The 12,334-nt window shown below is 40.5% G+C and overlaps 1 protein-coding gene across 1 annotated transcript; it reads left to right on the top strand.

Moving 5' to 3' along the window:
• The first annotated feature begins 5,585 nt into the window (after nt 1-5,585).
• LOC134220796 (pancreatic triacylglycerol lipase-like) lies at nt 5,586-6,987 on the top strand. Its single transcript, XM_062699894.1, has 2 exons — nt 5,586-5,715; nt 5,772-6,987. Exons 1-2 carry the CDS (start codon nt 5,667-5,669, stop codon nt 6,749-6,751), a joined length of 1,029 nt encoding a protein of 342 aa, XP_062555878.1. The 5' UTR covers nt 5,586-5,666; the 3' UTR covers nt 6,752-6,987.
• Nucleotides 6,988-12,334: the final 5,347 nt, after the last annotated feature.

Genomic DNA, 12,334 nt, shown 5'->3' with positions numbered 1-12,334 from the left:
ATGTTGTAAAATGACTGTTACGTCACTTTTCCAGATTACGGCAGTATAATAACAATGTCGTCGGCGAAACTAAATAACTGGACGCACTTGAAAATCGTACCACTCGTGTCAATCCCTGCCCTTCGTATTATTGTCTCCAAAGCGATGTTGATTAGCAAACACGAAAGATCATCACCTTGCCGTTTCCCTCTGCGCGTTTCGAAGGGACTCGAGAATGCCCCTGAAACTCAAACGACACACATCACCCGATTCATCGTCGCCTTGATCAACCATGTCAGTCAAAAACATCCGCCTCACAATAGCTTTCAATGATGTCTTAATTGTCGTTTGAACATGTTAAGACTCCTACCGAGAAGGGCTAAGTGTCCACTGTTGCGATTGTTTAAGCTTCACCATTCAGCCAGAGTGGCAAACTATTGTGTTCACTGCGTTGAAGATGTCTACTCCCATTAGGTACATCATATCAAGGATGTTGTCTGGTATCAAAGCTTGTCCACTAAAGCGTATGCTAGTGAAGAACCTAAAATTAAAAAATGCACATAATAAAAGGAAGAAGAAAATAATGAGGAGCAGTGACTATATCCAAGGTATTGACGACCCCTTCCTTGGCGACTACGACTCGAGGAGCGAGCCTGTTGAACTTCTATAAAAAGCATCATGTATCCGTGAAAAGGCCCTACCATGTGCTACTTAAAGCTCCAAAGTCTGACAGTGTGAGGTGAGGTGATCCAGAGATGACGGCAGCACTACAAAAAGAACCTCAATGCTGATGTGGCACACAACGATGCAGGTACGGTGACGATCCAGGGAGTACGCATACGCGACACAAGTTTTCAGTGGCAATGCGTAATTTTTGTAATTAGTTTACAATTTATATCAGTGAATTAGGTTTCGAAAGTGTGATTGTACGGCAACAAACTAAGCATATTGAAAGTATCACTCATTGAACACGCAAATTACGTTCAAATAAATGATTTGATTAATAATCAGCTTGATAACCACCTGGCGAGCTTTAATTGTGCTTTAAAACCTAGAAGATAAATAATAGCTGATTGCAATTTTAAATTGTTTATTCAAAGTCATCATTTCACTGTGAAAGCCCATTCATGACGTTATTGCTTTTAAGATAAGCAAACAGATCATATTCCTAATCAAAAAGGAATTGATAGATAATAAAATTATTAGTTCGACGTCGTCTATCGTCTATCTATACCTATCTAATTCCACACCAAGAGATATATGTTTATATGGCGTTTCCAGTAGCTGATAGCACCAATAAATAGCTGATAGTCCAATAAATCCACTGAACTTAATCCGATGTAACTTGATTTCCAAATGATGTTTAAGTATTCTTCAGTAAAAACACGTAAAATAAATCATTTATCCTTCTTTTTACAGTTTTAGTTAATAGAGAAACACAATCGATTAGATTACAAAGTTATAGTGGCCTGTGCAGTACATAAAAGTCATCTCCATTCGGCTCGGTTCATGGCTGCACGTCGCCAACCATGCAGTCTACGGAGTGTCCGCAAATCATTCTTCACCGATCCACCTTGTTCGCTGCGCACCTCGCCTCCTTGTTTCCGTCGGATCGTTGTCGAGAACCATTTTCACCGGATTACTATTCGACATTTTGGCTACGTGCCCGGCTCATTTTCCCGATGTGAGCGATGGATAGTTCTCCCAACAGCTCATGCAACTCGTGGTTCATTCGCCTCCTAAATATAAACTCCATCGCGAGCCTCGGGCCACAAAGGTATCCAATAGTTGCTATCTGGTGACGTCATTGGGATTGAATTGAGATTGGATTGAATTGGAATTGGATTCAAGTCGAATTGAGTTCGGGTTGGAATTGAATCGGCCTTAGATTGTGATTGAGATCGGAAACGTATTAGATTGGGATTGTATTAGGATTGGATAAGAATTGGATTAGGATTGAATTGAATCGGGATCGTAGTTGTATTGATAGGAATTGGAGTGGGATCGGTTATGGATTTAATGAGGATTGCTTTGGTATTGGATTGAGATTGGACTGGATCGGATTGGACTTGGGATTGGCTTGGGATTGAAATGGGGTATAATTGGGATTTAATTGATATTGGACTGGACTGTAACTGATGTTGGATTACGATTGGGTTGGGATTGGAATGCAGATTGCGATTGGATTAGATTGGATAGCGAGTGAAATGTATCGTGATTGGATTACGATTGAATTGGCATGGGATGGGCATTCAATATCAATCCCTATAGAGATTGGTTTAAGTTTGGATACGAAATGGAACGGGATTGGATTGATACTGGAATTATTATTGATTGGGATTGGATTGGAATTGGATTTAGATCGGGTTGATACTGGATTGAGATTGAACTGCATGATTGGGATTGGATTAGGATTGGAATGTGACACGTTTGCAATTGGATTGATATTGGGTAGAGAATGGGATTGGAATTTGGTGTGGATTGGAAAGGATTTCAATAGGATTAGGATTGGATTGGCATTTGATTGGGATTTGATTAAAATAGGAACTGGATTGGGGTTGGATTGCGATTGGATTGGAATAAGATGGGAATTGGATATATAGATTGCATTGAGATAAGGATGTACATATTAAGATTGGGTTGGGATTAAAATTGGTATAAAATCGGAGTGGAATTGTATTTTAGATTGGGTTAGGATTGAATTGGGATTAGATCGATATAGGATTGGGATTGGTTTGGAATAGGGGCCCTCCTTAGCCTTAGTAAGATGCGCGGCAACGAAGCAAGACCATGCTGAGGGTGGCTGCGTTCGATTCCCGATCCAGTATAGGAAATTTTCGGGTTTGAAATTGTCTTGACTTCCCTGGGCAATTTCATCGCCTTCTGATATACGAATGCAAAACTTGTAACTTGGCATTGAAGCCCGCAGTTAATAAATGGGCGAGGGCTTACTAAGCTGCGAAACGGCAATGTCTCAGTGGGGGATGTAATGCCAATTATGATGATGATGAATTGGAATAGAATTGAAATCAGGTTGGGATCAAATTTGGGTTGGATTGGAATTGGTTTTAACAGTTTTAGTTAAAAACCTCAAAGCCTCAGACCATCACTGGCGAAAAACGGGACCAAATAGTGACTTTAAGCCGCAGAAAAAGTGACCAAATAGTGACTTTTAATTTAGTTTATAGTGACAAAAATAATCTTTCATATAAAGTTAATTTCAAATAATTTCCAAAATTATGTCTCCCCCTAATATCTATTGGCTGAAAATTCCAATTTGAAAAATTATGAATTGCCAAAATATTATTCAACGAATCCGATGAAAACGAAAATTGTATGCTTATTTTGTGAAATGTCTTCACTTGTCATGAACCATTTAATTCCATTACTTTGCAATCTTCATAAGTATACGTATTTCGACCTCAACAGTAACGACGTCTTTATTCTCTCAAGTCGAATCAAGTATGAGACACTGGTCGAAGTTTACAAAGTGATGACATTAAATGGAATAGCTGGTCTTATGACAAGTGAATTCAAGTTTGTTTTATTTTTATTTTATATTTCCAGTACTACAGAATAATGTTTAATTCCTTAATTCCATCAAGAAAAATCGTGAATTTTTAAAGATTTTTTTTTTTTTTTTGTTTTACTCACCGGCTGGTAGTTCAATTGCTCAAACTTCTTGTTAAAGCTTTTTACATTTTGGACAAACTGCTTAAGTTTTGGAATGATTCTTGGGTTTCAGATTTATAAAGTGAGTCGTATTAAATCTATGTTTGAACATTATTTAAATAAACTTCTATCATAAAAAAGATGCATTTTCACATTTATTACCCAATTTCACCCCCATTTGACCCATTGACGACTGCATATTTATTGTGCAAAATTGAGAAAACACATTGAACACATGAACCATAGATAAGCCGGACCGGTCACTCAATTGTGCGTACGATTTTTTCGTTTGATTAAACTCTTTTGGTTCTATCTAAATACGAATACAAAAATCAATTGAAATTTGTTGTGCGATGCGATCAAGATGATTGATTGTTATTACATTTTTCGGGAATCATACAATATGAATGGAAGTACAGCCAATTCAAAAAGAGACCATGGAAGAGGTTCCAGTTGATGTGGGTGCATTGAAAGCTGGAATGGAGAAAATTTGGAAAAACATTCAAATATTATCATCAAGAAATCGAATGCCATCAATATACCCCAATCGTGTTCCATCTTAGACGTCCAAAACGTCTTGGACGAATCAACGGAGATGGAAAACAAATCAAGGATTTAAACATTTTATTTTATCAAACACCTTCTGATTTCTGTGCTTTTCAAGACATTGGTTCAAACCCGAAAATCGAAACACACTGGTGTGAAGGAAGGATCTCGACTATCAAATATTGTATTTTTCATACACACACATATACAATAAATTATATATGGTTAAAAAAATATATAACCATCAGGACACCCGATTGAAGCGATTTGGATAGGAAGAGTGGGATTGCCAACTTCTTATTGTTAACATTTCCTGAATAAAGGGGAGATCTTCTTCCCATCTATTGGATCAATCTGGAAAATAAAGGCTAATGTTTGTCAGAACATTCTTTTGGTGTGACCGAGGCCCCAGGACCCAACAAATCTTAGGTACCAAATCCAACCTTTTTTTGTACATTTTGGGACCACTATTATCATCATCATGTAGTTTTTTTTATTTAAAACCAAAGGGATAGAAGGACAGAAGACAGAAGCGACAGAGGGACATAAGCTTTTTCACACTCTTTGGACGAGGGACAACTTTAATTTAATTTTTGATTCACTGTTCAATTTGTATGTTTGGGAGATAGTACCTAATGATAGCGGGGACCTACTTTTGCTCTCTGTGCCACTTTCTAAATATATTCTCCAAGGATTGGATCAACAATGTTTATCAGGTAAAATTTTGCGCATCAGAGCCGGTGTCAATAAATGTCTCGTAAGATTTATTATCGATAGATATCTTGTAACTACGTCATTCTGTCAAGCCACCTGGTTGCAATTATTCTACTGTAGAATGATATTCGCTGGAGATGGTCTAATTCTTGGTAAATATAATTTTTGGTAAAAAGTTGCAATACTATTAATAATCTAATAAGTATTCGAAACATGTTCATGTCAAATGTAACAAAATTCCTATAATAAAATAAACATTCCCAGCATAGTTTTTTATTATCAAACTGAATAATTGGTTGTTGTGGAGCTTCTGTCTTATTATATGAGAAAGATAAAATTCGCATTATTTCAATCATAAACTTTTATTTGGCTTGTTTTAAAAATTACGAAGAATTATATTCTCTCAATTTTGGCCGCTTTTATGCATGAAGCTATAGTATTATCAGGTAATCAATTCATCTGATAACACGGAGGCTCGTCAAAATAACAACTCGATATTTAGGTGTCAATATGACGCACATTAAAACACCTGGGTGGCTCTTTATTTCCTATACGTAACTAAAAATTATCCCTACCATGCCGCTTTAGGTGTGATACGTTTTTTACTATCTGATATAAGTTTCCGCATTTGAGCAAAGCACTCTTGGCTTGAGGGAATCAAGCAAAAGATAAGACAAATCCGTACCAAACTGAGTATATAAAGACCTAAAATAGATTTTTCGAGTACCCACTTCAATAGTTACAGACGCTACAACATGAGGAAAATCATAGACGCGGTTCTTTTTGGGCTGTTGGTGGCACTTGGTAAGTTCTTCATCCTAATTCACTCAAAGCTTTGACTTATCAACGTGAGCTTACAGTTGCTGCCGTACCTTTGGACGAACCAGCTGCCGACAAGTGGAGCCTCGTCCCGGATGCCAACGGTCGCTTGCATCTGGTCAATACTAACCCTTACAATCTTCCCGATGTGGAGCAAGAACCGGAAAAACGTTTTACCGCTGCTTCCGACACGATCTTCCGATTGTACACCAGAAGTAACCCAACTATGCCGCAGGTTATCGAACTGAACAATGCTGCGTCGCTGTCGAACTCCAACTTCAATGCGGCCAATCCGACTCGGTTCATCATCCACGGTTGGAACAATGATGGCTTCTCCGAAGTCAACCAGCTTTTGACGGCTTCTTGGCTGAGCCGGGGAGATTTCAACGTGATCACCGTTGACTGGGGAGTTGGAGCCATCACCATAAACTATCCGTTTGCTCGAGCTCGTGTCATGTCGGTCGGATCCGTTGTATCATCCTTCATAAATTTCCTGCGGACCAGCGCAGGAATCCAATTCCACAGTGTTAGCATAGCAGGTCATAGTCTGGGAGCTCACGCTGCTGGTAATGCAGGTTTCTTCCAGTTTGGTCGTTTGAATACCATCTTCGGGTTGGATCCAGCTCTGCCACTGTTCTCGGCTGACAGTTCGGATCGCATTCACGCTAGCGATGCGCAATACGTGGAGACTATTCACACCAATGCGGGATTACTGGGCTTCGATCTACCGTTGGGAACCGCTTCGTTCTATCCTAATGGAGGCCGAATTCAGCCAGGCTGTGGAATCGACATCGCTGGAGCTTGCGCTCACTCCCGTGCTTTCCAATTTTTGGCCGAATCTATCGTGTCGGCAGGTTTCTCGTCGGTACCGTGCCAGTCCCATCAGCAGATTCTGGAGAATAACTGTGGCGCAATCGGTCCCAACCGTCCCATGGGCGGAGAGCCATCGAACATCCACACCGGAACGCAGGGTGTGTACTTCCTAAACACGCGTGGTGCGAGTCCATTCTCGATGGGCTGAGGGGTTCTAATCATATCAACGATGGTCATTGCAATGTTCTGATATTAATAGTGTTCTAGTCCTTATCTCAGTCAACACATGATCTAATAGCGAAATTTCGGAATATCTGTCATGGTTGGAATATGAGTCAAAACGGTAGAATGTTAAGAAGAGGCTTATCATGGACGATTATGTGTCGACTGGGAACTTAATTTTAAAAGTACCTCTGACATTTATACTCTCTTATCAAAATAAAATTTCCTCTTCACATCTTCCTAATTTACAAAACGCTAAAATTGATCATTTTCAACACCCACCCACCCCCTCGTAACGTTTTTTTGTATGGAAATGTTCTACATTTTTTATAGGCCGTAACGCTCAGACTATATTGTGCTATTTGTAAATGGGCCCAAATAGTGTATGTACTACTTGTCTGGAATCAATATTTTTTGCAATTGTAGAGCGGTATGTTGCTGGATAAAACCTTTTCGCGGTATTCAGCAGAACATTCTGAATTCAATAACTGAATGAGTATCGTAAATAGTGCCATCTAACTTCAAACCACTGATTTTCCATATTTTTTTCATATAATCTTCCAATGAGTTTAACACCACCCAAACATTGACCGATTAGGCTGGTTGTCCAAATTATCAGGGCATCAAAAAAAAAACGAAGTAATTGGCAACGAGGTTCTTCTAGCCAATTGCTTGAAAAGTCGTTTCCTCTTATGATTTTAACCCTTAAAGGCGCAAGGCGATTTTTTTAGAAATCGTCGAAAGTATTTTTAGCGTAAACTACCATTAAAATTATTAACATTAAACGTATTTTCGGTTTGTTGTTTTAAAACAACATTGCGCATTTAAGGGTTAAAAGATATTTTTATAAAAAGATTTAATGGATTTGTGTCTATTGTAGTGTCAGTTCTTATTTGCCTTTCTCGTACAATAAAGTGATCGGTACCGAAAGGCTACTGGCTGACCAGATCACTTCGGTGAAAAAACGGGACAAACGCGCTTGCAAAACTGGACATGTCAAAAAACCTTGTGATAAAATTCAAGAGGTGTGGAAATTTCAAAATTTATGGGCTTAATTTACATTTTTCTTGTAATAAATTAGAAATATTTTAGGGTGAATCATTAACCACCATAACTTTCGATTTTAAGTTAGTTGTGGAAAAATATTAAACTATAAATATTTCACTCTTCAATGGGAAGCAGACAAAAACACGAAGGAATAACGAATAACGAACGGAATAACGAAAACACGAACGCATCTTTCAATATAAAATAAGGAGAATTTTGAAATTTTATTTTAATCTACTCTTAGACATGCATTGAGGTTTTGTTATTGACCAATATCAAAAACTTTTCCAATTCTGAACATTTGAAAATAACAAATAATAGTCAAAGTACCAATCTAATCAATTCACATTTTGGTTGAATTTTGATCGAAATTGATTTTCAATGAGGCTAAAAGTAGCCTTCGGGAATCTTGTCAATTGATTTTGTTCCTATGTGCTCCCAAAAAAGCAGGACTCATGCAATTTCGTCTCGAAAAGGTAAAAAATCCTGGCCAATTTATAGGCTGGTTTATAGCTCGGACTCTCGGAGATTTCCGCGGGATTGGTACGTGGAGACCTTAGATCTAGCCTGTAATTGGACCAAATTTTCCCTCGGTTTGAAACTGCCTTAAACTCGATTTTGTTCAATTGATTTAATATAAATTATTTTTTTCATGCCTTCGTTTTTTACAGTAGATGATTTTGAAATAATCAGAATTATTCAGAAAGCCTTTGAATGATTCGAAAAGAAACAAATTATTGAACAATGGTACCTACTTCGGAAGATTTAAAACAGATTAACGTAAAATAAACTTAACCTGAAAATTAGAATGTCTGTCCCTGCGCTTCACGTTGAGGCGTGACCTGATTTTAAGGAAATACTTGTCTACCAATTCCGTTTAATCCACTGATGAAATTGGTCAAATTTTAATGCCTCCGGAATAAGCAAAAAAAATCATTGTTGTGTTAAAAATCTCCCGGAGAAAGTCGATCAATGGAAAATACAAAACGGCATAGATAGCATTCTTTTAAAAGCAACACTAATAACCTAACATCTTATACTTTTTTTCTGGGTTTCGTTGACTTTGTTTTTTGGGAGATGAGTCAGCCGAGAGCTGTAAATCTCTCTAATAGGGACAAACAAAAAATTCTATGTATGATCAATGCAGAATCGATGAAAAAACGGGACAATTTGAGGATTTTTCAGATTATGACGGGACAGCACAAAAAGGTCTAAAAAACGGGACTGTCCCGTTAAATACGGTACGTATGGTCAGCCTACTACTATTTCACACCAATCTACTCAACTCGACGAGCTGAGCAAATATCTGTATGTCCGTGTGTATGTATGTGTGTATGTGTGTGTACAAAAGCTAAGGAAAACATTAGACAACTTTTCATATAGTAATCCTTAACCGATTTTCTCACAACAAGTTTCAAACGACAGATGGAAAAGCATAGTTGATCACTATTGTATTTAGTAACGATCGACCGTTGCGTTTAAACATTATGAATAAAATGGTATCCCGAATCATATAAGCACCATATAAGGTTGGTGTCTTGGCTTAATGCAAAAAAGGCAGTATCAGAGATTGAATCCTTAAGAGAAAGAACAAGTCTCTCACTTATCATCTCTGTATACATATACGATATATAGCATATCGCGAGAGACTTTTTTCGCAAGCTGTCATGATAGAGAACTGATTCGGGAGGCTATACTCCAAGATAAATTTCTTTTAGAAAGATCCAAATGCAGGGAGCACTGGCTCTGATGATGCATTTCAACTTGTTTTACACAGCTGTGCAGTAACCAACACGAAAGGAGCGAAAACCAAGCGAGAATCACCATTTTTCTGTGGGGGCTGCCTATCCGATTCCTTTTTTTTCGCACTTGTATACAAGTCTATTGAGAGCCAACCTTGGCAGTATCACTACTCGGCGATTTTAGTTGGGTTTTTAGTTTTTGAATGAGCAATACAAAACATAAGCGAACAATAAAAATAAGATAGAATGTATCGGTAACAATTAAATATATTGTACTGAGCAATTCTCTGTGAAATCATGATATTTTTTCGAGATTTCAATTTTGATTTTTTTTATTTTCCTGAAATTTCGCATATACAATCTTTGTGATCAAAAACATAATATGCATCATTAGTTTGCCATTTTGACTAAAATACCTTGAACACTTTTAAAAAATTTTAACTTGAAAACGGCTTATCCGATCATTTTGGTGTCCTCGACAATGTTTTAGGTAATCGTTGGGGCTATGTAAAAAAATATACACTGTGAAAAAAATGGTTCAATCATTGAAAATAAAACTTAAAAACCGATTTTCTCAAAAACGAGTTTTTCAATATTTTTTATTTTTTGATATGTTGTAGCAGATACATAATATAATATGTACTTTTTATGTACTATGGGTCATAATGGAGAAATGATGGATCAAAAATTTATAATTTTTTAAAATAAGTTGGTTTTTCAAAAATGGTGGAATTTTTTTTTTACTTTTTTATCAACTCGATTTTATAAAAGTACGTTAAATTTTCAATGGAAAAGTTATACTAAAATATAGCGGTTTATAATATAAAATATATTGATTTTTTAGATTTTCAGTTCAGTGCGGTCGGGTCTGAGCTTGACGACCGACTGGCAAATAGCCCACACAACCTCAGTTGATCAGTACAGTTGCTGATGAAGAATGTGTGTAGCCGCCAGACATTCTAAATACTCACGCTCCTCTAATGTGAACGTGTACTATACACATGTGGAAGTGTTGGCTTGACAAAAGGCTCCTTTCAAGAGGCCCGGAAGCCTACTTTCAAGAGGCCCGGAAGCATCCTTTCAAGAGGCCCGGAAGCCTCCTTTCAAGAGGCCCGGAAGCCTCCTTTCAAGAGGCCCGGAAGCCTCCTTTCAAGAGGCCCGGAAGCCTCCTTTCAAGAGGCCCGGAAGCCTCCTTTCAAGAGGCCCGGAAGCCTCCTTTCAAGAGGCCCGGAAGCCTCCTTTCAAGAGGCCAGAAGCCTCCTTTCAAGAGGCCCGGAAGCCTCCTTTCAAGAGGCCCAGGCCTCCTTTCAAGAGGCCCGGAAGCCTCCTTTCAAGAGGCCCGGAAGCCTCCTTTCAAGAGGCCCAGGCCTCCTTTCAAGAGGCCCGGAAGCCTCCTTTCAAGAGGCCCAGGCCTCCTTTCAAGAGGCCCAGGCCTCCTTTCAAGAGGCCCGGAAGCCTCCTTTCAAGAGGCCAGAAGCCTCCTTTCAAGAGGCCAGAAGCCTCCTTTCAAGAGGCCCGGAAGCCTCCTTTCAAGAGGCCCGAAGCCTCCTTTCAAGAGGCCCGGAAGCCTCCTTTCAAGAGGCCCAGGCCTCCTTTCAAGAGGCCCAGGCCTCCTTTCAAGAGGCCCGGAAGCCTCCTTTCAAGAGGCCCGGAAGCCTCCTTTCAAGAGGCCCGGAAGCCTCCTTTCAAGAGGCCCAGAGCCTCCTTTCAAGAGGCCTGAAAGCCTCCTTTCAAGAGGCCCAGGCCTCCTTTCAAGAGGCCCCAAGCCTCCTTTCAAGAGGCCCGAAGCCTCCTTTCAAGAGGCCCGGAAGCCTCCTTTCAAGAGGCCCAGGCCTCCTTTCAAGAGGCCCGGAAGCCTCCTTTCAAGAGGCCCGAAGCCTCCTTTCAAGAGGCCCAGGCCTCCTTTCAAGAGGCCCAAGCCTCCTTTCAAGAGGCCCGGAAGCCTCCTTTCAAGAGGCCCAGAAGCCTCCTTTCAAGAGGCCCGGAAGCCTCCTTTCAAGAGGCCCAGGCCTCCTTTCAAGAGGCCCGGAAGCCTCCTTTCAAGAGGCCCGAAGCCTCCTTTCAAGAGGCCCAGAAGCCTCCTTTCAAGATGCTCGGAAGCCTCCTTTCAAAAGGCACGGAAGCCTCCTTTCAAGAGGCCCAGGCCTCCTTTCAAGAGGCCCGGAAGCCTCCTTTCAAGAGGCCCGGAAGCCTCCTTTCAAGAGGCCCAGGCCTCCTTTCAAGAGGCCCGGAAGCCTCCTTTCAAGAGGCCCGGAAGCCTCCTTTCAAGAGGCCCGGAAGCCTCCTTTCAAGAGGCCCGGAAGCCTCCTTTCAAGAGGCCCGGAAGCCTCCTTTCAATAGGCTCGGAAGCCTCCTTTCAAGAGGCCCGGAAGCCTCCTTTCAAGGGGCTCTGAAGCCTCCTTTCAAGGGGCTCTGAAGCCTCCTTTCAAGAGGCTCGGAAGCTTCATTTCAAGAGGCCCGGAAGCCTCTTTTCAAGAGGCCCGGAAGCCTCCTTTCAAGAGGCCCGGAAGCCTCCTTTCAAGAGGCCCGGAAGCCTCCTTTCAAGAGGCCCGGAAGCCTCCTTTCAAGAAGGCCTCCTTTCAAGAGGCCCGGAAGCCTCCTTTCAAGAGGCCCGGAAGCCTCCTTTCAAGAGGCCCGGAAGCCTCCTTTCAAGAGGCCCGGAAGCCTCCTTTCAAGAGGCCCGGAAGCCTCCTTTCAAGTGGCCCGGAAGCCTCCTTTCAAGAGGCCCGGAAGCCTCCTTTCAAGAGGCCCGGAAGCCTCCTTTCAAGAGGCCCGGAAGG

Source organism: Armigeres subalbatus, chromosome 3 (genome assembly GCF_024139115.2).
Source record: "Armigeres subalbatus isolate Guangzhou_Male chromosome 3, GZ_Asu_2, whole genome shotgun sequence".
Classification (NCBI taxonomy): Eukaryota; Metazoa; Arthropoda; class Insecta; order Diptera; family Culicidae; genus Armigeres; species Armigeres subalbatus.
Note: the sequence above shows the minus strand (reverse complement) of the source record. Positions and strands in the feature narration are given on the sequence as shown.